This window comes from Sinohyriopsis cumingii, chromosome 7, assembly GCF_028554795.1.
Source record: "Sinohyriopsis cumingii isolate HCF-2022 chromosome 7, ASM2855479v2, whole genome shotgun sequence".
NCBI classification, from domain to species: Eukaryota; Metazoa; Mollusca; class Bivalvia; order Unionida; family Unionidae; genus Sinohyriopsis; species Sinohyriopsis cumingii.
The window spans coordinates 10,926,412-10,951,572 of NC_142967.1; the positions used below are offsets into that span (position 1 = coordinate 10,926,412).

General features: G+C 34.3%; 1 protein-coding gene across 2 annotated transcripts in view; it reads right to left on the reverse strand.

Moving 5' to 3' along the window:
• Positions 1-25,161, reverse strand: part of LOC149794730 (TBC1 domain family member 12-like) — a 73,656-nt gene that overhangs the window by 22,426 nt on the left and 26,069 nt on the right. Inside the window, exons 2-8 of one of the 2 annotated variants that reach the window (XM_089964343.1) lie at positions 15,971-16,213; positions 14,851-14,933; positions 11,085-11,202; positions 7,729-7,764; positions 5,128-5,234; positions 4,541-4,624; positions 26-120 (exon numbers count right to left, since the gene is read on the reverse strand). In XM_089964343.1, coding sequence (XP_089820469.1) covers positions 26-120; positions 4,541-4,624; positions 5,128-5,234; positions 7,729-7,764; positions 11,085-11,202; positions 14,851-14,933; positions 15,971-16,213 — 766 coding nt within the window. The remainder of the gene's footprint in view (positions 1-25; positions 121-4,540; positions 4,625-5,127; positions 5,235-7,728; positions 7,765-11,084; positions 11,203-14,850; positions 14,934-15,970; positions 16,214-25,161) is intronic. The other variant, XM_089964344.1, reaches the window with a different exon arrangement.

Consider the following 25,161-nt stretch of genomic DNA (forward strand, 5'->3'; position numbering starts at 1 on the left):
AAATTGAGCTAAATGAAACCTCTACCTTCTGGAAAATACAAAGATGTGGGAATGTACGTGACACATCAAGTTTGATCAGCTCCACACTGGATTCTTTACTGGACGGAGGTTCTGATGAAGCTGAAATAAATCAAACAAATATCACTTATTTCAAGGACAATTCAGAAAGAATCATTTATTTTCATGGATGAGAACTTGTCTTGATTGGAATGTACCTGGACATATCTAGAATGAAATACTCAGTATAACTGGAAAATACCTGGACATATCAAGATGTAAGTACTCAGTATGATTGGAAAGTACCCAGACATATCTAGATACAAGAACTCAGTATGGTTGGTAAATACTTGGATATATGAAGATACAGGTACTGAGTATGACTGGAAAGTACCTGAACATATCTAGATACAAGTATTCAGCAAGACTGGAAAGTACCCAGACATATCTAGATACAAGTATTCAGTATGACTGGAAAGTACCTAAACATATCTAGTGACAAGTACTGAGTATGACTGGAAAGTACCTGGACATATCTAGATACAGGTACTGAGTATGACTGGAAAGTACCTGGACATATCTAGATACATGTACTCAGTATGATTGGAAAGTACCTAAACAAATCTAGATACAAGTACGGAGTATGACTGGAAAGTACCTGGACATATCTAGATATTTGTACTCAGTATGACTGGAAAGTACCTGGACATATCTAGATATATGTACTCAGTATGACTGGAAAGTACCTGGACATATCTAGATATTTGTACTCAGTATGACTGGAAAGTACCTGGACATATCTAGATACAAGTACTCAATATGAATGGAAAGTACCTGGACATATCTAGATACAAGTACTCAGTATGATTGGAAAGTACCTAGACATATCTAGATATTTGTACTCAGTATGACTGGAAAGTACCTGGACATATCTAGATATTTGTACTCAGTATGACTGGAAAGTACCTGGACATATCTAGATACAAGTACTCAATATGAATGGAAAGTACCTGGACATATCTAGATACAAGTACTCAGTATGATTGGAAAGTACCTAGACATATCTAGAGACATGCACTGAGTATGACTGGAAAGTACCTAGACAAATCTAGATACAAGTACTGAGTATGACTGGAAAGTACCTGGACATATCTAGATATCTGTACTCAGTATGACTGGAAAGTACCTGGACATATCTAGATATATGTACTCAGTAAAATTGGAAAGTACCTAGTCATATCTAGATCCATGTAATCAGTATGATTGTAAAGTACCTGGACATATCTAGATCCATGTAATCAGTATGATTGGAAAGTACCTGGACATATCATGACACATGCACTGAATCTGATTAGAAAGTACCTAGATATATCAAGATACAAGCATTTCTTAAATTTTCTTATTGGTTTTAATGTCACTTTTTACACATTACTGGCTGTATCATGCAGATGAAATATGAGCAAAGTACCTTTCCTGAAGATACACTAAAGCAGCCTACCTGTGCTGACCTGGGTGGGTATTTGAATCCATAACCTTTGGACTATGAGTCTGACATTCTACCAATGACCTACCACAGTTCCTTGGAAAAATGATTTTCCCTGCCAATCTTTAACTTGTAGCTACATATCATCCAGCCTGCACACCAAGTTGCTCCAATAAATCACATCAATTTAGCAAAAGGAACGAAAAACAATGGCAGTCACCAGACAGGAAATGAAAAGATTCCTTATAAATGTGATCTTTTTGTTAATACTGCAATTTGATAGTAGCTTCATTTTTAAGTAAATGTTAAATCTATTTATATCTGTTTTATCATCAGGTGATTGTACTGTGTTCAAAGTAACCGTTAACCTGGATAAGATGACTGCCAAGTTCGATTGTAATTGGATACCAAGTTACACATTACAATGATCTGATGAGGCAACAAATATAATTCTATTGCCCAGTTTTATCCCCAGTAAAACTCATACATTGATGATTTTTAAAACATCTTTTTCAAAATTGATTGCATTGTTTCCACAAGCTTGGACTCCACTTTTCCTATGCCCAAAATTTCCCCCATTTTTTATATTATTTGTCACACAACACTGCAATTGCTACACTTCAAATATATGTTCAAAATGGTTTAATATGGGGTCTGAAGGTAACGCAAGTGTCATTAGTGTTCATCAGTACACTCACTAGAGACTGGATGGTCCTAGTCTTGAAACTTCTCTGCTGGATTGTCTGAGAGAATCCTGGTCAGAACCAAGCTGACATATGTCGATATGTTTGCAGTATGTGCAAAGAAATAATTGCATCTCCCCCCATTTGTCTGATGGTACAACTCTTGTCAACCAAGAATTCTGAACTTATTTCTGTCAGGCTTTGCTGATAGCTGATTGCTGCCAAAAATGGCTTCAAAATTGAATTATGCTTGATCACTATTATGACAATTCAAATGATCATGGCTTGCATTTTATATATGCAGTAAAATCAGACTTTCAAAGAAATGTTGCCACTGTTCACAGACTTGTCAAATATATATAATACATATGGCTTAAACATTCTCATTCACTGCAATGACATGTAGTAACTTTTGTTCTCCTACACGTATCTAGCATGTCTTTGATTTACATACATTGGCTTGTTCCATGTCCTGATCATACCAATGCAAAAATGGCACAATGTGCTCACCCAATGAAGCTTTCAAACACATCTATATTGTTTGCCAATTAAGTAATATGTGAAATTGTGAATCATACCTGACCTCTTTGCCTTTTAATTACCAATATCTGAACTGCCCAAAGTATAGTTTTACATCAGCTCCAACCATGACTGATTACTGTTTATACATGCTATATGTAACAGGCATGTACTGAAAGTGGTGTTTTGTTTCCTATTTTTGAAGGTTTGTGTCAGGGGGTTTGGAAGTACAAAATGATCTTTTTAGCATGACACACCATTTTACAATTTGATTAAAATCAGATCTCAACTTCATGAATGGCAATGGTGATCTGATTTTAATCATACTGTGCCATGTTATGACAGGTATGTCAACATCTTGAAAATAAATTTCCACATTTCGTCAGTGCGATCAAAGTTTCCTCTGGCAAATTTGATTATTTTTTTACAAGCCAAACGGGCACTTCTTTTGTAATACTGGGCCCGAACTGAAATCAGAGGGGTATCAGGTTATCAGATCTTTTGAGCACTGCATAACATAAAAACAGTATTTGACAAAATAATGTACCACAAAATTAATATACATCTGTTCATATTATCTTACAGCTAAAGATAATCCATATTTTCGTTCAACAACGTTTGAAGTGATCTCAACATTTCAAAATTCAATTGACTGGCCTCAATAGCCAAATCTCAGACTTGTTTCTAGACAGCCAAATCAATTAGACTGGTTTCTAGATAGCCAAATCACTTAAACTGGTTTCTAGATAGCCAAATCACTTAGACTGGTTTAGCAATCCAACTGCAGAATACCAATACTTGTATTGCTATTATAGATTAAAAGACCTATAAGATGATGTGTCCAAATTGGTAATCAAGGGGAAATCTGCCTCTAAATAAAACTGAAACAGGAAGAACCTACAAAACAACTGACATGTTGATACTGACCACTTTATCACACATGAATGTAAGTTACTGGAAAAAGAATCTTTTGTTAATGGATTTAATTTATTATACCCAACAATCTTCCAGTTAGATGTGCATGGCTGTTTAGTCTCCCTTTATAAACTCACCAGCATAAAAATAGCAGCCTGCAAGGCCAAATATTGGCTCAACGTAACTCTGATGCCCATCAATTTTACCGTTACCAAAGTGACACGAGTCCACTGTCTTGAGATGAAAGGTTTCTTCCTTTATCATTATCTTTGTTAATCTCATGATTCATTGTCTTTAGGGAACTACGTGAACAGGAGATATGGAGTGTCAGCTGTTTTTATTGCTGCCTATCTACAATATATAACCAAAGCAGTTTCATGGTGTGATTGTTGACCACTCAAAAACCAGTTTCTAACTACAGGTAAAACATTCCTTAGTGTACATTACAACATAATTTTTTAAAAAATGTTTCACTGGTGTCCAGAAATTATGTAAACTATATATAGAGGAAGGAATACTGGCTGGTCAAATGATTTAGGTTAATTATGATGGTACATAACACTGTTTAACGAAGCACAAAGGCAGTTTCCCACCTGTTGCAACATACATTCTACATATAAGATCAGGTCAATTATTCATGTACCAGTTTCCATTAAATAAATTATCTTATAAAATCTGAATATGAATTTCTCCCAATGTGCATGTTATAAGTATATGAGTGTAAAAATATATTTACAAGGTAGCTGCTAATTACATAAGCAAGATAATGGGACTGAATGATTTATAATATCCGAGGTAAGCTCTGAAATCAAAAGGAATGTGCACTTGTGCGTGTGTGTGTGTCTGTAAAGTTGATATGATTACAATATGCTTTAAGCACAAAGGCATTAATTTATATGAAATCAATAGTTTTTTTTTGCAGACATGTGTTTTAAAAACCTACTTTCAGAAGTGCCAAATGTTTCAGATGTTTCATCCATGGCTTTGATTCTGTCTTCAGCTCTGCTGACACAAATATCATACAGTTCTGGAAAATTGAAAAATTGGGAAAGTCATTGGTTTGTGTAGTTATGTCCTAAGATCTCATATAAATGAAGGTTGCATTCTGTTTCGAGAGATTCTGTTAACAAATTAAAATATTTGTAAACTCATGTACTTCAACTGAAAATCATGTACCTGCATAGCAACTCTCTAAAAAAAAAAGTATAGTTTTGATAAGTGTGTTTTTTTATTCTTGTTCAAAATTAGATGTATAAAAGATCAATACAGCTTATATTAGGGTAATTACAAAACAAATTTCTGTAAAGCTCTTAACATAACCAAGCACAAGATGTTAAATATGAGGGAAAAATACATAATGGTTGGTTGAATTTTTGTTTTAAATCAGCACTTTCAACACTTTCATTTACTATATAATGCCAAGGAAATGGTAGATAAGTGCCTTTCTCCTAGACACCAAGGCAACGATTTTTGTATACCAAGGGCTTCACAGAACATAATATCATATCTGCAAGCATGACAAAATCGTACCCTGAGTAATATTCAGATCATTGCCAATGGCTAACTGCCACACCTTCCCCCTCACTTTAGGTGGCAAACCATGCCACCATAACTCTCGGGTCTTCTTTGAATGTTTCCTGAAAACAAGCAGAGCACAATCAGTGATGGAAATTTCCTGGGTTTTGTCCAAAAGTTCAAGACAGAAGAAAAAGAACTGACAACAATCCACTCTAGTGTATTGCAATAACAGAAACAAAGCAAAATTTCATCACTGAAAGTACAAACTTTAACAGTTGTCACATGATGCAGTGTTATTCTCAACTTAGTTACCTCAATATGCTACACGACCATAATACATATCCATTGTATTAGTACTCTGAATAGGAATCAATTCTAGTTAGTTATACAAATCTGATGTCATTTTAACAAAAATGAAATTAAAGTGACCATTTTGATTTAGATTTAGTGATTTAGATTTTTAGTGTACCTTTAACATTTTTCCAGTCATATCGCTACAATGTCTGCAGTGTGGCAGTTTAAAGTGATGTCTAGCACTGGGACATCATGCCGCAGACATGTAACATGATGTCCCACCCAGTCACGTTATCCTGACACCAGGCCGACCAGTCCTAACACTAACTTCTTAATGCAGAGCGCCTAGTGAGGCAGCTGTAATTACCATTTTTAGAAGTCTTTGGTATGACTTGGCCGGGGTTCAAACCCAGGACCTCCTGCATCCGGGACTGATGCTCAAACCATTAGGCCACCAGAGCAGTCTGACCAATTTGAAAGTAAACAGTTGGATCACAAATATTAGAAATATCTATGGACAATAAGTTTAAATGAAATGGTTATAATCTATAAAGAAACACCCCAGGGCCTTTCCAAGTTTCATGGGGTATCAAATTTCATGTTTTGCTGGGCCATTACAACAACAATTCACCACAGCACAAGGTGTTTTTCACGCCACAAAGAAAAAAATGGACTACATAATACGTTAATGATAGGCATTGTACAAAACTATGTTTGATTCAGATGACTAGCTTCTGACCACTGTTAAGGATGTCATTGTTTTCAGAAACAAAGCTACTGCACAGCTCTAGATTACATAATGATGTCATCAATATGATAGCACTTGCAAATGTGGAAACAGCATTAAAATTGTTGTTGTTGTTGTTGTAGGGTTTAATGCCATTTTTCAGCACAAGATAGACTATACATGGTGCCCAGTATAACTGGTGGAGAAAGAACACTGGAAAACCCCGGGAAGAACCACCGACCCACATGATGGTACTGGCAAGCTTTCTCACATACCCAGGTTAGCAGAGCCTGAGACTCGAACGTACACAGACAGAGGTGAGATGGCAGTGATTCAGAATGGTGAGCACTTTAGACCACTCAGCCAACGTATTAAAATTGTAATAATAGTCCTGTGAAAATCTGAATGATGTCTGCAAAAAGCATATGAAACCTTGCAAATCTTAAGAGAGTTACAACCTTCAGAAAATCATACAGACTTTCTGTTGCAGAAAACAGACTTCATTCCAATAATTGTGTCACAATGAACACATTTTGACACAAATATGCTTTCTGTGTGTTTTGATAACAAGTTTATAATAATTAACCTGTGCAATTTCTGATGAAATTTTGAATACGCATTCAGCTATTATTTATTTGACAAGTGTTTCCTCATACACTTCTCCCTCAGTAACTCATACCTGGATAACATGTGAACCCACCTATAATCTGGGGTCAGCCATGGATCCCAACAGAGCCTGAGACTCGAACGTACGCAGACAGAGGTGAGATGGCAGTGATTCAGAATGGTAAGCACTTTAGACCACTCAGCCACCGTATTAAAATTGTAATAATAGTCCTGTGAAAATCTGAATGATGTCTGCAAAAAGCACATGAGACCTTGCAAATCTTAAGAGAGTTACAACCTTCAGAAAATCATACAGACTTTCTGTTGCAGAAAATAGACTTCATTCCAATAATTGTGTCACAATGAACAAATTTTGACACAAATATGCTTTGTGTGTGTTTTGGTAAAGAGTTTATAATAATTAACCTGTGCAATTTCTGATGAAATTTTGAATACGCATTCAGCTATTATTTATTTGACAAGTGTTTCCTCATACACTTCTCCCTCAGTAACTCATACCTGAATAACATGTGAACCCACCTATAATCTGGGGTCAGCCATGGATCCCAACAGAGCCTGAGACTCGAACGTACGCAGACAGAGGTGAGATGGCAGTGATTCAGAATGGTAAGCACTTTAGACCACTCAGCCACCGTATTAAAATTGTAATAATAGTCCTGTGAAAATCTGAATGATGTCTGCAAAAAGCATATGAGACCTTGCAAATCTTAAGAGAGTTACAACCTTCAGAAAATCATACAGACTTTCTGTTGCAGAAAATAGACTTCATTCCAATAATTGTGTCACAATGAACAAATTTTGACACAAATATGCTTTGTGTGTGTTTTGGTAAAGAGTTTATAATAATTAACCTGTGCAATTTCTGATGAAATTTTGAATACGCATTCAGCTATTATTTATTTGACAAGTGTTTCCTCATACACTTCTCCCTCAGTAACTCATACCTGGATAACATGTGAACCCACCTATAATCTGGGGTCAGCCATGGATCCCAACATTTTCTAGAAAATACCAAAAGAATTAGTCCATGTTTGTTAAACATAGAGAAAATCAAGATCAAACTGGTAAATGAAATGTTGATGTATTGCTTGTTTCACTGTTTATGTATATTTAATCTGCATTGTGTACTGGCTTTTCTCCATAAGTATAGTTTATATATATATATATACTGTGTTGCTGACATTGGACAGTAACTGACTAATGTGTTGTAGTTCAGAAAACAACATATTATATAGCTAATATTTGTCTTTGATTTAAGATTACAATTTAAGATTATTATTACTTGGAGGTAAACAGGTTTACAGATGTTGAGTTCAAGGTCTTGATAATTTTTAGGTAATAAGAATCTTCTAGAATCAAGTTGTTTATGAATGTGATGGAAAATTCCACTGTAAATAACCTACGTCAAGTACATTTTGTTGTCATAAGTCCCTAGGTCCTAAACTGTGTATGTTCCGTCGTGAGTCATGTGACAGTCTGCATATAAGTTTGAAGTAAACAGAATTATTTATTCCATATCTTAACATCAGTCTTAATGGTATTAATTTTATGTGTTCAGTTGAGAGGATTTCATTTAAATTATTCATGGGGATTACAAAGTGTTCATTGATTCAGCAGTACCGGTAAACCACTATTTAAAAATTATTGAGAACTTATTCTTGGACATTAAGGATTATATCACTACGATACACCAGGACTGTTAGCTCATTAACACATTTTCAGGCTACTGGAAAATGTCAGTTCTTTACTGGAAATTTGAATCAATATCATGAAATCAGAAACTTTTAACAAAAAGTCTTATATTTTCTTAACTTTTCTTTACAAATAAAAATCCTCAGTAAACTACAAATAACAATATTCAATGAAATTTTGATCAATGAAAATGTCAATAATGGTGGCAGCATTTAAATAAATAGATACCAAGTAAGTAAGTTATGTCAAGTGAAATTCATGTTTTAGAGTTCTATCTAAATTTAGTTTTAATGTAATCATCATAAATGCAATTTGCTCGCTTGTATTCCAACATGACAAGTGTCAATCTACCGTCACAGCTATGTCTATGAGCGTTTCTGTGAGAACCTAAGTGCACACTGTATTTTCATCTTCTATTAGAGGAAGTTTATTTTGTATTGTTACAATTAAAAGTAGACTTGCTTTGCATTATCATGGTTATTACACAGCTCTCTCGACAACTCATGAACATGCTTAAAGTACAGTGTCCTGTGTGGATCCTTTGTTTTAATTATCAAAAAAATATGAAAAAATTGGGCCCTATGTGTTGAATGTGAAAACAATGGAGAATGGCAAATAAAAACCTTGATATATTGCTCATTTTATTATCAAAAATGGCAGTTGGTGCCTGTGAAGTTAGAATCATAATTGTGAAATTTGGAAGTTTTAATAAGAAATCATACATTTTGTTAAATTTTACTAGAAAAATATTTTCTCAATACAATGTAAAAATATTTTCTCAATACAATGTAAAAAATAATATATGGCAAAATAATGATCAATGAACAATTCTGGTAAATGCTAACAGGTGGCACAGTGAAAGAAATAAACACCAATTAAATATGTCTTGTCAGGTGAAATTAATAATTTAATCTTTTAGTTCTGTTTTAATGTGAACAGTATAAGTGATTGTCTTTTGTTACAAATCAAATTAAGGGGGTGGAATTAAAAAGTTACAAGGCATGCAAATCCTACCCACGCAAGAGATAATGATCATGGCAGTTTGTCAGGTCCACTCATATCAACTGGAAAACTGAACACTGTTATATTATTATGCAGGTGACACAATTCAAGTATCTACCATAATCAGGGACTTATCTTACTAATTCACAAATTATATCAATGATAGGAAGGAATGCTTTGTTTCATAGATATGTTTCATTAGGAGAAGTGAGTTTCAAAGTTTGTAGAGAATTTAAAATTCCCAAATTGGAACTCTGAGGTTTGCTCAAGGATGAGCAGAAATTTTTCTATTACTAGCAACGAAATTACTGCATCAAAATTTTTCATTTTTTTTTAGTGAAGACTAAAAACTAATGAAAATATTTGTAAAGTATGATTCATAAATGGCTAAAATGAATGGTAAAGTTGACTGAATAGCCTATTTTTCAGTAAAAACTAAAGGCAGTGAAACCAAACATTTCAAGTCTTGCAATTTCAAGTTAAGTGACCACTCTTGGGAATTAGCTGTACATGTACTGTATACTAAAACTTCCTGGAGCAATGTTTTTAATGATCTTTCAGATGCTGGGTATCTTGAAAATAAAGGTAATTTATACAGAAAAATGAACAACTTTACTAAAAGAAATATTTTATTGACAATTATTCCCAATGTCATCATAAAACAAATATTAAAGGATTAAACAGCTATCACATCCCCCCCAAATCTTTTCACTATTGATGTCCAGCAGGAATAAGAACCCCTTCTTAATTTTTCCGAGGTCCCTAAGATAAATTGTGCTCTCACTTAATACTTCAGTCAGTGTGCTTGAGTTATCAAGGAAGAGGTGGAGTTTTCTTTGTATAGACGGACATCAATTTAAAGTGTGAATAGAATGCAAGCCATTTAAAAAAAAAATTCAATTGTTTGGCTCCAGAGCAGTATAAAAATATTTATAAAAAAAATTAATTACACAAACATTCCACAAGAAATCACCGTTAAAGGAATTTGATTTGCTATGGAAAAAATTCTTTCTCATGGCAGGAATGTTATGCACAAATAAAAAGCTGAGGATTATGCATGAATATGCAGGGTAATAAAAGTTTCAGATTAGAACCTTCATGACCTTGACTTTTGACATATTATCACATGATTTACTGAAGACATATTCCAAGTCTTATTTCAATCTCTCTACAGGGGATGAAGCAATATGAATGCTTCGACAAAATAAATCATTAGGCCTTGTGTTCTTTGGTTATGAAAATCTTAAAAATACATGTTACACTTTTGCTAGAGTCAACCATTTCTTCCCAAGTTTTAGCTGATGCTAACAGCTGGGCACTCTGATACAATTACTGAATGTGTTTCTCTGTTAACTGCTGCTGAACATGTTTCTTTTGAAAAAGCCTACTAAAAACAATATCGACAGAGAAACAAAAAGAATAATTCACTGTGCTTCAGAATGAAAAACACCCAACCCAAAACAATCTAAAATAACGTCCCAGTTTAGAAGGATCTCTTCATTACAAGCATCAACTTGCTAATAACAGGTGGTCCTCCCAACACAGATGCTACTAAACAATTCTGCTGATAAAAAAAATGGAAGATTAAACAGAGATATCCTGTGTGCTTTAAATGTACATAACTTACGTGGAGTCCCAATTAGGGAGGATCTCCTCTATCCATGCCTTAGATGCTGCCAACAACTGCTCCTCTTGACGTAGCTGATGTTGCATCTGCTTCCTCTTTTGCTTCAGCTCTTTTTGTTCTGAAAAACACGTAAATATGTATTATCATAAACTTCATTTCCTATCACATTGGTTAATGCTTCAACAAGTATTCATTACTTTTCCTTTGCAATCACAGATCTAATATTCTGAATGAACTATGTACTGTGTGTGGGGGGGGGGTTTGGATTTTTAACATAGCTTTTTTTTAAAAATCAGTCATATCGCTACAATGTCTGCAGAGTGGCAGTTTATAGTGATGTCTAGCACTGGGGCATCATACCACAGATGTAGCATTATGTCCCAGTCAGTCACATCATCCTGACACCAGACCAACCAGTTTTAACACTAACCTCTTAATGCAGAGCGCCTAGCGAGGCAGCTGTTAGTACCATTTGTATAAGTCTTTGGTATGACTTGGCTGGGGTTTGAACCCACAACCTTCCACATCAAGGTGGAAGCTCTGACCACTAGGCCACTGGGGTGGTAACTACTGAACTGTAAATTTTCATATAATTTTTTTTAGCAGGTACAATCAATTATATGTAAAACTGTTAGGTCCAATTATCAACTGATTCTGAGGCACATACATCTGCCAAATTAATTATGCAAAGTTCTCTGCACCCAAAATATAAACAGCATAAATAAATTTAATTTTAAGTAAGTGATGGAGTACAACAGGTCACATGTGAAAGATTAAAGATTATACATTATGTAATAGAATAGCTCAATGCCTGTATTGTCATGACTTTCTGTTAATCCCTACTACTACCACTATTAGACAACAAATCAGTTAATGAACAGTTATTGAATGTGTGTAGCTAACCCAACAGAGGATTTGTTCTGGTTAGGGCAACTGATTTCAAAACTCATCTGCAAAAGATATTAGCCAACACGCATTAAATAATCTGAAATAAAGCCAAAGATTTTTAAGTTTCATAGCAAATACCCAACTTTTTTTTTTAAAGCTGTGACTGAGTACACAGTCAGCATTCATGAATTACAATCAACCTCCGCTTCACATTCCAAATCCAACTGTCAATTAAATTTATCCCCTGCGAGAGATATAGACACATCCTTTATACAATGAGGTGCTCTTTGCATGTAATTGATTTAGTGGATCAAATGAAGCAATTACCTTCAGGATTTAATAGTATAGCAGGTCATTATGTTGAGGATTAAGTGTGCAGTAATTATTTATAGATGATTTTCTATCAATTTTTCTAACTATGACAAATCTCTGATCAGAATCAATTGTAAAACCAGCTCTTAAATGGCTCTAGGGTAAACCACATAACATCAAACAGACTGAAATTCAGATCAATTTGCTTCCTTGCAGGCAATATCCTAATCTATGTTTATAGCATGTATACAAAGGATATCTATGTTTTTTGAGTAGATATAAGGAAATATTTCACAACTGAAGTGGTAAAGTGTCACCATTAGAAGTTACTATACAAAATGTTCCACTTCATAAGTGGCTTTGCCACTCATAACAATACAATGTTTCAGATAAAACTTCAGAAAAATAATCTATTTAGCCAAAGGCAAAAAGACAGGAGCCATCTATGATGTGTAATCTTTAAAAAAATTATGTTAAATATATACACAAATGTTACTGTAATCTAGGCAACTTTCATGCAAGGTTACTGGCATAAAACAGTTAATCTGCTAATTAGCTTGCGATATTTGTATCAAACGATCATCAGTCCTCAAAAGTTGTCAAAATACCAGCTTTATGCCACTAAGAAATTATACTGACCCTACACCTTGATGTAAAAGTGATGTTGGCACATATAATTAACTGTAATCATCTGTAGAAAATCTGCTAATTAGTTTGAGTCATCAAATCAGAAAAACATTTAGTCTTTAACAGTTGTAAAAATGCCAACTTAGCAACTGATTAAGTTTAATTATTACTTTTTTACAACGTTGATTTCACAATGTTTTTAATGGCACCAGGGCCATTAGACACAAGACTCCATGAAAACATTAACATGCTTCTACGTTAATACATTCCTCTTTCATTCCACATTAAAACAAGAGTTCATCAAAGGGACTGATGCTCTACTATCCAAAAGGAATTTACAGGAAATGAGGATAAAACCATTTGTTCTTTTTAACTACTGGGTACTACTTATATTCTTGACTGAAAAGATTTGCACATTAGCCACTTTGGCAGCCATAATGGACTGGCACTATTTTCATTAGAAGACACCATTAAAAGACTTTGGTGAAAACACCATGTTGATTAGACTACCCATTCAGGAGATTTATTGGCAAGATCAACAATGCACAAAAGACTGGCAAAATTTTGCTTTAGTAACAGAGATCATAAGAAGTCTTTTAAAGAAAAACCCATACTGAGATGACCATCCATTCAAGGAGAGTCGTATTAACTTCAATTAAAAGAGGACTGCTAATTTGGCTATATCTACCAATCCGGCTATATGGGATTTGATTCATTTTTGGTGGGTTTTTCTTATTTTAATTTTTAACAATTTTAGTCATACTGCTACAGACATAGAATCATGCCCCATCCAGTCACATTATCCTGATACCAGGCTGAGCTGTCTTATGTTACATGTTTAGGTTCGAATAAACAGTAACACAAGAAAGAGTGAAAACAACAAGCTTTGAAAAATATAACAAAAAATTTATTTCCCTGGAAAATTACTGTGAAAATAACAAAAAATATGAGAACTTATGGTTTCCAGAATCAAATCCAAAAATAATACAAAAATAATCCACGAATAAAGTTTTTTAAGTCCTAATGTTTAAATGTTTTAATGATTCCAAGTTCGAGTCCTGACGAAGAATCCAAGATGGAAGGAGATGACGTATACTGTAGCCTGTACTGTGTTGACGTCTAAAGTTCCTTGTAGAAACATAATTAATCCTTCAGTCTTGGAAATCCAAATAAAATTTTCAAGAAAAGTTCTTGTTCAAGAGTTCTGTATGAATACAATAATATTTCCAGGGAAACAAATTAATCTTATTGAGTCCAAATAATCTAAAGAAAAATTAATATATAACTCAAAATTTCAATGCTGGTCACAACAGAAGAAAAGAACTTTACATCAAGTGTTTAAAAGCCCAGACTCTGAGAGCTCTCTCTCTAAACATCACTATTAATACTAAGTATTTCACAATTTCAGAAATGCCTAATTGCGAAATAGAGGATGACGTGATCATGTTTACATGTAAAAGTCACATAGCTTCTGTATGTCCTTGATAAGAACCAATCATTTTACTCCTAGAAAAAGTTGTTTACTTGACTCTCAATCATAGCCAGGAACTAAGCCCAAAATAGATACATAATAAAATAAAAACTTGTTTCTAAGTTAAAACTCCGGTCAAACTGATTCCAAAATTCAAGATCTTATTATGCCTGCACATTTATGGTCTTCACTGTTGGCATACATGTACATACTCAAGCTCATACCAATCATCAAATGAAATCTAAATATCAGTAAATATTTTAATAACTTAAGAAATGTTTCAGAAGTCAAATTTAAGATTCTAGAGATGATAAAAAAAACCACCTTTTTATGCTCCACTTTCATACACCTCCACAAATATTGAACAAATATTACTTCTTCATTGCTTTACATCAAATTCAGCTTTAGTGAAATTTCAAAAGTAGGAGTTTTGCGGTAAGAATACTTGGATGTATGTGTAAGGGATACCTTTCCTTCTAGCTGCTTCTACCATAGCCTCATACTCCTGTCGATGTCTCTCAGCCTCTTCTGGATCTTTGGTGGGAAGATTCCTGGAAAATAAAACAAACAATACATCCATCTCAAAGCAGCTAAGCTGGCACATTACACATCTGTCTGATTTTCTCATGACACAATTTTAATTACACAACGTTACTTACCTCTGAAAAACACATCTGTTAACAGAACCTTTGATTAGTGACATTTTAAAGAAACACCGTTGTAAGCCACAATTGAGATTTTTAGCCACTGTAGACGTGTCAGAAGCATCCTTTGTGCATGACCATGCAGTTGTCAGGTTGCATTTTTTCCATTATTTTCATAACATACATGTATGTATTAGTAGTAGGAAACAAAACCATGATAATCCTAGGGATAATTGTTAGATATTTTCAACAAAGTTATGTCTTACATACTAAATCTTATCATAATAAGTGACAAAAGATCAAATGAAATAATTACAAGTTGAACACAGCATGCACATTATAATAGCAGCCAGCTATTCAGTAGCCTAATATGTAGGTAGGGGGAAGGTTGGGGTTCTAATGGTTTTAATTAAATGCCATCATTTCGGTTATTGAACTGTGTATACCTTGGTTTCCTCATTACCTTATGGGTAAGGCATTCCCAAAGTTTGGCCAAGGAACTTACACAAAACTAAAATTTATTCTGCCAAACTCATCCTTTTTTGAGCCCCAATGACCTTCACCTCTGATCACTTCACCCCACAATCAATAGGCTTCTTCTGTATATTAACTGCAAACCCTCTGCTATCTTTGGTCAAACCCCCCTCTGTCTTTAATCAAACCCTCCACTGTCAAAAATGACTAAAAACTGACTGAAATGACCATGACATTTCATTTTCTGACCCCAAATCAAAAGGCCTCTTTCTTACTAAATGTTTAAAGTTATCCACAAACTCTGATAAAAGTATATGCTTGATAACTTTTTGTGCAGAAACCACTTTTCCTCCTTCAGTGACCTTGATCTTTGACATTTTAACCCCATAATCAACATGGATCTTCCAAAAGCCAAGTGCAAGCCATCTACAAAATTGGTAATTATAACTGATATTAACACTTGGACTTACATAGGTCTATTCTCCAGAATGAGTGCTGTGGTGGACATGACTTCAATGTCTGCCTTTTTACTTTTTGTGTTAGCTGGCAGACTAACATGCTTTTTGGCCTGGTATTCACTAAGGATTTGTTTTGGATCCTTGCTAGGAGCCAGCTTTGGTGGGACCTTTCCAAATAGCTTCCATCCCAGTATACCCCCATCCTGCTGTTCTTGATCATCATGTTCTTCTTTCCCCTTTCGGGAGAACAAACTTCTGAGAAAAAGAGAGAAAAAAGTCATTAAAACTGATCTTAAACTAGATTTAGAAAGAAAACAAACCAATGCTTCAACTTCCTCACAAACAATCTATAAGCAACAAACCAATGTTATAACTTACAACCAATCTATAAGCAACAAACCATTATTTCAACCTCCTCACAACCAATCTATAAGCAACAAACAATGTAAAAAATACTGGAATTAGGAGATTTTTGAAGGCTTGCCAAGTTGTGTGAATCTGATAAACATTTTTAAAATGTATAACTAAATGTAAAAAAAAAAAAACAATATTACAGCATTACAGTAATTTTGTGATTACTGTTCAATATTTTATGGAATTGGTAATACCATAAAGTATAATGTAAGCTCCCCCCCCCCCGGCCGATACATAAACAGAAATGTTCTGGTTGCTGATGTTCTGAACACTTGGTTTTTATTCTTAATCGTACACTGTAGCAACATACGACTATTTCTACCACACAAAATATCTGTTTAGTTTCTGTGAGTCTGTTTACAGTAAGGGAGAACATAAAATGTTATATGGTGACAATCAAGTTAAGATTTTAATATCCTAAGTCATTGTTAAAGATATACAAAAGCAAAACTGTTTAAACGACAATGAAAACAGGTGTCAGAGATAATCAACTGCACTTACTGTAAGTATATAGAACATTTATACATGTATACGTTTCAAGTCACATTTCTATATATTATCATTAACAATGGCATACTGTGTGCAAATGCAAAATTATATAAGAATTAAATAAATAATTTGGCAAGAGAGAGGAACCTCTTTTATCTTTGAGAGTTTCAAAGGAATTTTATTAGGGGCCACAACTGGTCCTTATCGTATCTTGTCCTTTATGTAAATACACATTTTGATCTTAAATTAATGCCTTGGTAGTTTGAAAAGAAAAGGAATTCACAAAACATAGGTATTTATTAAAATAAAGCTGGTACATAAAGACTTCAAAGATAATGATCCAGAGCATTTCTGGTTTACAAGATATTCATATATGTTAATATTTCATCCGCTACTTGAGCACATGATAAAATATTTATTGCAATAATGTTAAGTGTCCAAGGAAACTATGACATTACAGTGCAGATGACAAAATTAAGATGCCAGAATTGTAGAAGCAAACAAGATTATCTCATATTTATACAGTATTAGTGCATTATGATCTATTATTTTCATTTGTCCCTCTAAAATATTGTACGTCTTGAGGGCAATGTATAGAGTGTCCCATCTTTGTGATCCTATGTGCAACACTGTTAAAGCCATGAAGTTGATCAAATTTAGCTTAAATCTGGTCATATATTTTTTTATAGGTTTTCTTTAAAAAAACTATTTTGAGGACTGAAATATTCTCACGTGACAAACAATATTTGCATCAAGTATAAAGGTCTTCATGCCTAAAGTTTCCATGCTAAATTTAAATAGTTGCAGGGGCTCATTGGTTAGTATGCCAGACTGAAATGGTGCATGTTAAAATCCTACCACTGGACCAGTCTGGGTCAGCTATTGTGGTGTGTTGTTGGGCAAGGCACTAACTCGAACTGCCTCAGCACTAAAAATAACCTACTTGTGATGCTGTGCTTAAAAGAACCAAACCATGCTAAATTTGCTCTGCATTAGTCAAGCAGCTTTTTTAGAAGCAGTTGAAAGAGTCCTATATTTATCCAGCTCATGTGGTTTTCCAACAGCAATGGTGGTGTTGGCAGTGGTTGCAGTACACTGTCACCAACAATTTAATAAATTTCTAAAGGATTTGTTTCAAGTTTACCATCTGAGTGTGAATGAATATCCTCATTTTGACTTGGGAGGAACTTCAAATGATATTTATAGTGTGCCCTGTATAATGCATACAATATATATATATATATATATATATATATATATATATATATATATATATATATATATATATATATTACAGTACAAGTCACACTGGTCATGTATGAACATTACTCATTTCAAATTAAATATAAGCAGTTCTTTTAAAATTTAACACTAATTTTCTTTAACCAAAGTCTATTCAATCCTGATTATTGAATGCTCTACACCTTAACTGTCACAAAGAAACTTCCAAAAGAAAATAATCTATCGCCATGGACTTTTACAATGGCTGTTGTTGTTGTTGTTGTAGGGTTTAACGCCATTTTTCAGCACAAGATAGGCTATACATGGCGGCCAATATAAATGGTGGAGGAAGAACCCTGGAAAACTCAGGGAAGAACCACCGACCCACGGGAAGCTACTCGCAGGCTTTCCCACATACCTTTTACAATGGTGGCCATGTACTAAACTTGGGTCAAAATAAAAGCGTGTCAAGTGGAATTGTCACAAATGAGCGTAGTATGGATTTGTTTATTAATGTGTAGCTTTCATTGTGACATCACAGCATGCAACATTCAATCAAGATCGTATTGGATCACACATTTTGGTTCATTTCATCCAAAACTGTCAATGTACTTTAATATTGATTTTGCCATATGCACCTCTCGGGGTGTATAAATAATGACCTTCCAAAGGAATATGGATGTATATGAAATCCAAATGAAGTGAACTGGTCAGTATAAATGATAGAGGAAAAACCCAGGAAATCCTCCAAATGAACCCCCGACCCATGAAAAGCTACTGGCAAGCTTTCTCACATACCCACATTGGCTGAATGCGAGATTCAAACCCACAGAGACAGTGGTGAGATGGCAGTGATCCGTAATGGTGAGTGCTTTAGACCACTTGGGGCCCTTGTACAAGATTTGTTGTTGTTGTTATAGGGTTTAATGCCATTTTTCAGCACAAGATAGGCTATACATGGTGGCCAGTATTAATGATGGAGGAATACCCGGGAAAACCCGGAAAGAACCACCAACCCACAAGAATCTACCGGCAAGCTTTCTCACATACCCACATTGGCTGAGCCAGAGACTTGAACCAACGCAGAGAAAGGTGAGATGGCAGTGATCCGTAAAAGTGAATGCTTTAGACCACTCAGCTACTCAGGGTCCCTCGTACAAGATTTAACAGCACATCAGGACAATAATGGCTATATACTGACCACTAAAAATTAAGATCTATAAATGAAAAGATAATATTTCAGGTGAGGAAAAAAAACTCTCCAAATAAGCAGAAATAATGTAGTCCTAAAAGACAGAAAATGGAATGCAAAACTACAAAAATTCTTCAAAAGGTATACCAATTATATAAAATATTTAAAATAAAGGCTCAAGATTTGAGATATAAATAACAGTCTGATTTCATTTATAAAAAAGACCAAGATTTCCCTCTGGTGATATATCATCATAAAACTTCATAAACGAGTTCATATCAAAAGCTCTTGTCTTGCTGGATGGAAGTTACAATTGAAAAAAGGATCCATTGTCAGTGGGAAAACTGTTAATGTACACCTTCATGTCAAGCTTCACCTCTCAGGAGGTATGCAGGAGTCAGGTATGTGTGCAACAGCATGTATGAAAGGCATTCACTATTTCCTTTTGCACCACTCTGTTAACTCCATAACTAACAATGAAGCAAAGTGATCTTCACCTCTGAATAATTACTTTCACTATGTACATGCAAATATGCAATTATCCATCAAAGAAACAATCACATAAATGATGGAGTTTATTTCCTCTACTTCTGAATACCACCATAACCTGTAATTTAACCAAAAATGGAATAAGCAATGGAGATCATTTTGCTCCACCAGTAGTTACTACCGGTAATATTACCAGTGTTGTTATGACCCCATCCCCCAACCCATAATTAGATACCACAAGGCTTTACATTCTTTTACCACCTGTCTGTCCTGATATCTCTATTTTACTTCTATTTTAGCATGAAACCACAAGAACTGCAAACAACACAGATCTGATCTGCCGCAGCATAATGTGCGTTCCGATCAGGGTCTATGTTTTTTGTTCAACTGATTACTCCTAACAAACTGGAGAGATCCAGATCTTCTATGCTATCTGTGTTTTGTTCTTTGGGATATGATCCGGTTGTTGGCACAATGATTTTTACATCTTGATTCATCTGCTGATTGAAGAGCTTGGGGTGGGGAAAGAAACCACATGCTTATTTGTATAAAGGGAGGGGGAATTAAGGGATAACTTACAAAAGTGCAGGAATAATAGTGCTCTGCTACTGACTTCAAGTTTTTTTAAAAATCATTTAAAAAATATTTTTATATTTCTTTCAGACCTTATTGGTCAACATAAAAATATGTTACGTACTCCTGCCTTTGGTCTCAAAGCCACCTAAAGTATACGATGATGAACTTTGACAGTGGCACTAATGACAGAGCTGTAGATTTACTGAGCAAACATGAAAATTAAACACATTTTGTATGTAATAAAACTAGAAGGGAAAATGGTAGTGAAACCTCAAAAAATGGTCTGCCATCCTAACCTTGAAGACAGGACTCGGAATACACAACTGATACACAACTTAACTTCTTGTGGTAAGATACAAGTACTGTATACCATGTTATAATGAGAAAAGAAAGTGTGATGAAAAACTGAACCATGACCTTAAACTTGAAGATGGGATACCCAATGTACAAAGAGACACACGTTCTAATAACAATTTACAAATATACAAAATTTCATCCCCAGAACTGAAAAGTCTCTAAAGCTTTAGAGCCGACAGGAAGGAACATGTGCTTAACCTTGAAATATAGACCCCCCCAATGTGGTATGTAACACACCTAATCAAGGTTCTCCCAAGACCACTATTTATGACACAGTACTAATTGTCTGTCAGGGCAATGAACATATGATACGGTCTCTTCTGATGGCACCTTACCATGAACAATGACTTTTTTATGCACTCACTGTATATTTGGTTTAAACCATATTTATCTACTATAGTTATCATGGGAAGTACATAAAATTGAACAAGAGATAAAGTGGACAGCAACCAGCACACATTTTATTACAAGTTCTCTCCTCAGTAATATTTACTTTATAATATGACTGGTCCTCAGTAATATTTACTTTATAATATGACTGGTCCTCAGTAATATTTACTTTATAATATGACTGGTGTGATTAATGAAGGCATAATGTTGCAAACATTGAAAAATGCTAATGAGGTATTACAAGAAAACTGTACATACCATATAGTAATAATGTCAGACAGTTTCATTTTTTTGTAACAGACCATCCAAATAAGCTTTATTGGTCTATTACCATAGAGATGAAAAAGCTTGGACCATGTACATGTAGTTGTTTTATTAATGCAGATGGACAGAAAATTATATTTACTTTATAATATGACTGGTCCTCAGTAATATTTACTTTATAATATGACTGGTCCTCAGTAATATTTACTTTATAATATGACTGGTGTGATTAATGAAGGCATAATGTTGCAAACATTGAAAAATGCTAATGAGGTATTACAAGAAAACTGTACATACCATATAGTAATAATGTCAGACAGTTTCATTTTTTTGTAACAGACCATCCAAATAAGCTTTATTGGTCTATTACCATAGAGATGAAAAAGCTTGGACCATGTACATGTAGTTGTTTTATTAATGCAGATGGACAGAAAATGGAATCAGAGTGGACAATAGACTATCCAATAAGCTCTTCTAGTCTATGACCATTAGAGCTATAAAAAAAAGCAAAATACTTTGAGCATGCAGTTGCTGCATTTTTTTTCCCATTGATATTGATACAATATATTATTTTACATAGACCACATATATAATCACTTTCTCTGCATAAAAAAGACAAGTAATTATTCAACCAGCATTGTCCACTGCATCTCTCACAACACCGGGAGATTTGGCCCTAATTAGTAACTTTGAAAATGCTTATAGCCCCACTCTATACAAGTACTTGGCATTACACTGCTGTCAACATTTTATTGTAGATCAGCAGCACAAGCCCTTTGAAGAAACTGATGCACTATTAACCAAATATAATTTCCAGAATCCAAGATAAGAGTAAGTGTTGAAACCATCTCTGATAATCTGGAACAATAACAAGATTTTCAAGATGGCCATTGTAGTGGGCATATTAGATGTAAGCTCGGCACTGTTTCATTCAATTAGACATCATAAGAAGTCATTTAGTTTAAACCCATGTCAATATGACCATCCATTCAGTGGGAGTAGCAATAATAAGATCATCAAGATGGCTATGGTGGTCATTCCTACTGATATCAGAACAGCAGCATTGTAAATTAGGCCCAATTAGATACCAAAAGAAGTTCTAAAGAAAATCCAGTTTATGTGACTTTCTGTTTAGCAGAAAAAGACTTAAGATTTTCAAGATGGCTGCCATGGTGGCCATAACATTAGTCAGACAGGGACCATTTTCAAGATGGCTGCCATGGTGGCCATAATGGTTGTCAGAAAGGGACCATTTTCAGTTAGGACTAACACTACAGACTAAAAAGTCTGTCAGTGAAAATCCCATTTTGATGAGACCATTTATTTTACAATGAGTAGCAAAAAAGATTTTCAAGATAGCCAGTGTATATCTGATGGCACCATTTCCATTTAGGATCAACTGGATTTTGGGATGAATTAGCCTGTGGAGTCTTATGGGAATCCTCCAAATGGTTTAGAAAAAAGTAGTGAAAACAAACTTGTGCTAAAAAGATGGCTGACAAATAAGTTGATGGACAACATGCTATACCATAATCTATTTTAGTTTTAACTATCAGAGCTAAAAGACTTTCATGGCAGTAGTGCTTTCTGTCATATCTGGACAAAATTCAGTTTAAGCATTTTTTTAAAATGAAGTCATCTGAAGGTATTTTTATTTTAAATAGTAATGGCAAAATTTTATGTCAGTTTGGTATCATCTGAATAAATGTGAATGTCATTCAGGCTAGAATATTTTATATCAAAATTTGGTCAAATTCTCTGGGGCAGTTTTTGACAAGCTGTCAATAGAATCTGTAAAAGAATGACAAAGGATGCAGAGCATTAAGTAACTATGTATACATCCAACATAAAGTATATATATATATATATATATATATATATATATATATATATATATATATATATATATATATATATATATATATATATATATATATGCATGCCAGCCATTCTTATAAGACAGTCACACATTTTTAGTTAGTTTAAATAACTTTCTAGAGTCATCCCTTAGCTGCTAAAAAATCCACTGTGAAAGGATCACAAACAATGTGTGATGCACGACAAAAGATGGGGGGCCCCAAGTGGCTGAGTGGTCTACAGAGCTCTCCATTATGGATCACTGCCATCTCACCTCTGTCTGCATGGGTTCGAGTCTTGGATTCAGCTAATGTGGGTATGTGAGAAAGCTTGCCAATAGCTTCTCGTGGGTCGGTGGTTCTTCCTCCACCATTAATACTGGCCACCATGTATAGCCTATCGTTATGCTGAACAATGGCGTTAAACCCTACAACAACAATGACAAAAGCTGAATGAAGTATTGTTCCATAAACTCACTTGGCCTTACATGTATATATAATCTGGTTAGATTTTTGCTTCACTTTTGGTTCAAAATCACTGATGACAGAGCAATACTAGTATACATGCTTACAGTATTATAATGCAGATGGATGTTATAAATCCAAGTTATTCACAGCACTACATGATTTATACTGAAATGGGATTCACACCACTGCAAGATTCATACTAAAATGGGATTCACACATGATTCATGCTTTTGCCAGAATCACTCCTGTGAAACTGCACTTGTATCTTTGACTGATAAATGGCTGAAAGCATTAAATCAAGGAGAAATGGTAGGCACTATTATGGTTGATTTCTGTAAAGCTTTTGATCTTGTAGACCATGAAATTTTGCTTGAAAAACTAAAAATCTATCAATGCAGTGAAAACTCCCTAAACTGGTTTACTTCTTACTTAACTGATAGAGTGCAAAAAGTATCTTTAAATGGTCAACTTTCTGAAAGTAAAAATATTAATTGTGGAGTACCACAAGGCTCTATCCTTGGGCCTCTCTTATTCATACTATTTATCAATGATTTACCTCTTAAGATTGGAACTTCAGTTTCTTCCACTGACCTTTATGCAGATGATACTACACTGTCTGAGATTGGTAAAACCAAAACAGTACTTGAAAATAACTTACAAGATGCTCTCAACAGACTTCAAGTATGGTGCAAGGAAAACAGTATGATCATAAATACAGAAAAAATACAGAAAAAACGAAAGCCCTACTAGTTACAACACAACAAAAATGAGCAAGGATAGATAGCGACAAACTCCAGGTTCTATTCGACATTGTGAGCCTCAATATGACCTCTCAAGATAAAATTCTTGGTGTATTCATGGATAACAATCTTACTTGGTCTATTCACATTAAACATATTTCAAAAAAGGTTAACTCTTATCTTTGGCTACTAAGGAAAATCAAAACACATTCCTCTTCAGTATAGGGTCATCTTTTGTAAAAGTTATATTCAGGCATATCTTGACTACTGTAATGTAATTTGGGGTAATACCTCTAATTCAAACATAACAACACTTTTAAGACTCCAAAAGAGGGCTTGCCATTTAATTCTAGATCAAAGTATAGACAATTTTCAGGATGCAATGAATAATATAAAGATTTTAACAATACATGAAAGAATATTTCTTAGAAAGGCCAAATTGATGTATAAAGTATCCTGTCTATCTAAGCAATATCTTTCACCAAAGAGATGCTGATGGCACTCCAAATTTAAGGTCCATAAGAAGAAAAAATTACCTTATACCAAGGCCAAAGAAGGAATTGTTTAAAAAAAGTTTTCAATATACTGGTCCACTGGTATGGAACAACATTCCCAGTAACATAAGGCTCCTAGAATTTCATCTTTTCACAATCAATGTCTTAAATGGATGAAATCTTTAAAAAACTGAACAGTTCTAGTACAAAAAATACCACCTGCTTTTCTGTAATTTTACATCATTTTCATAGC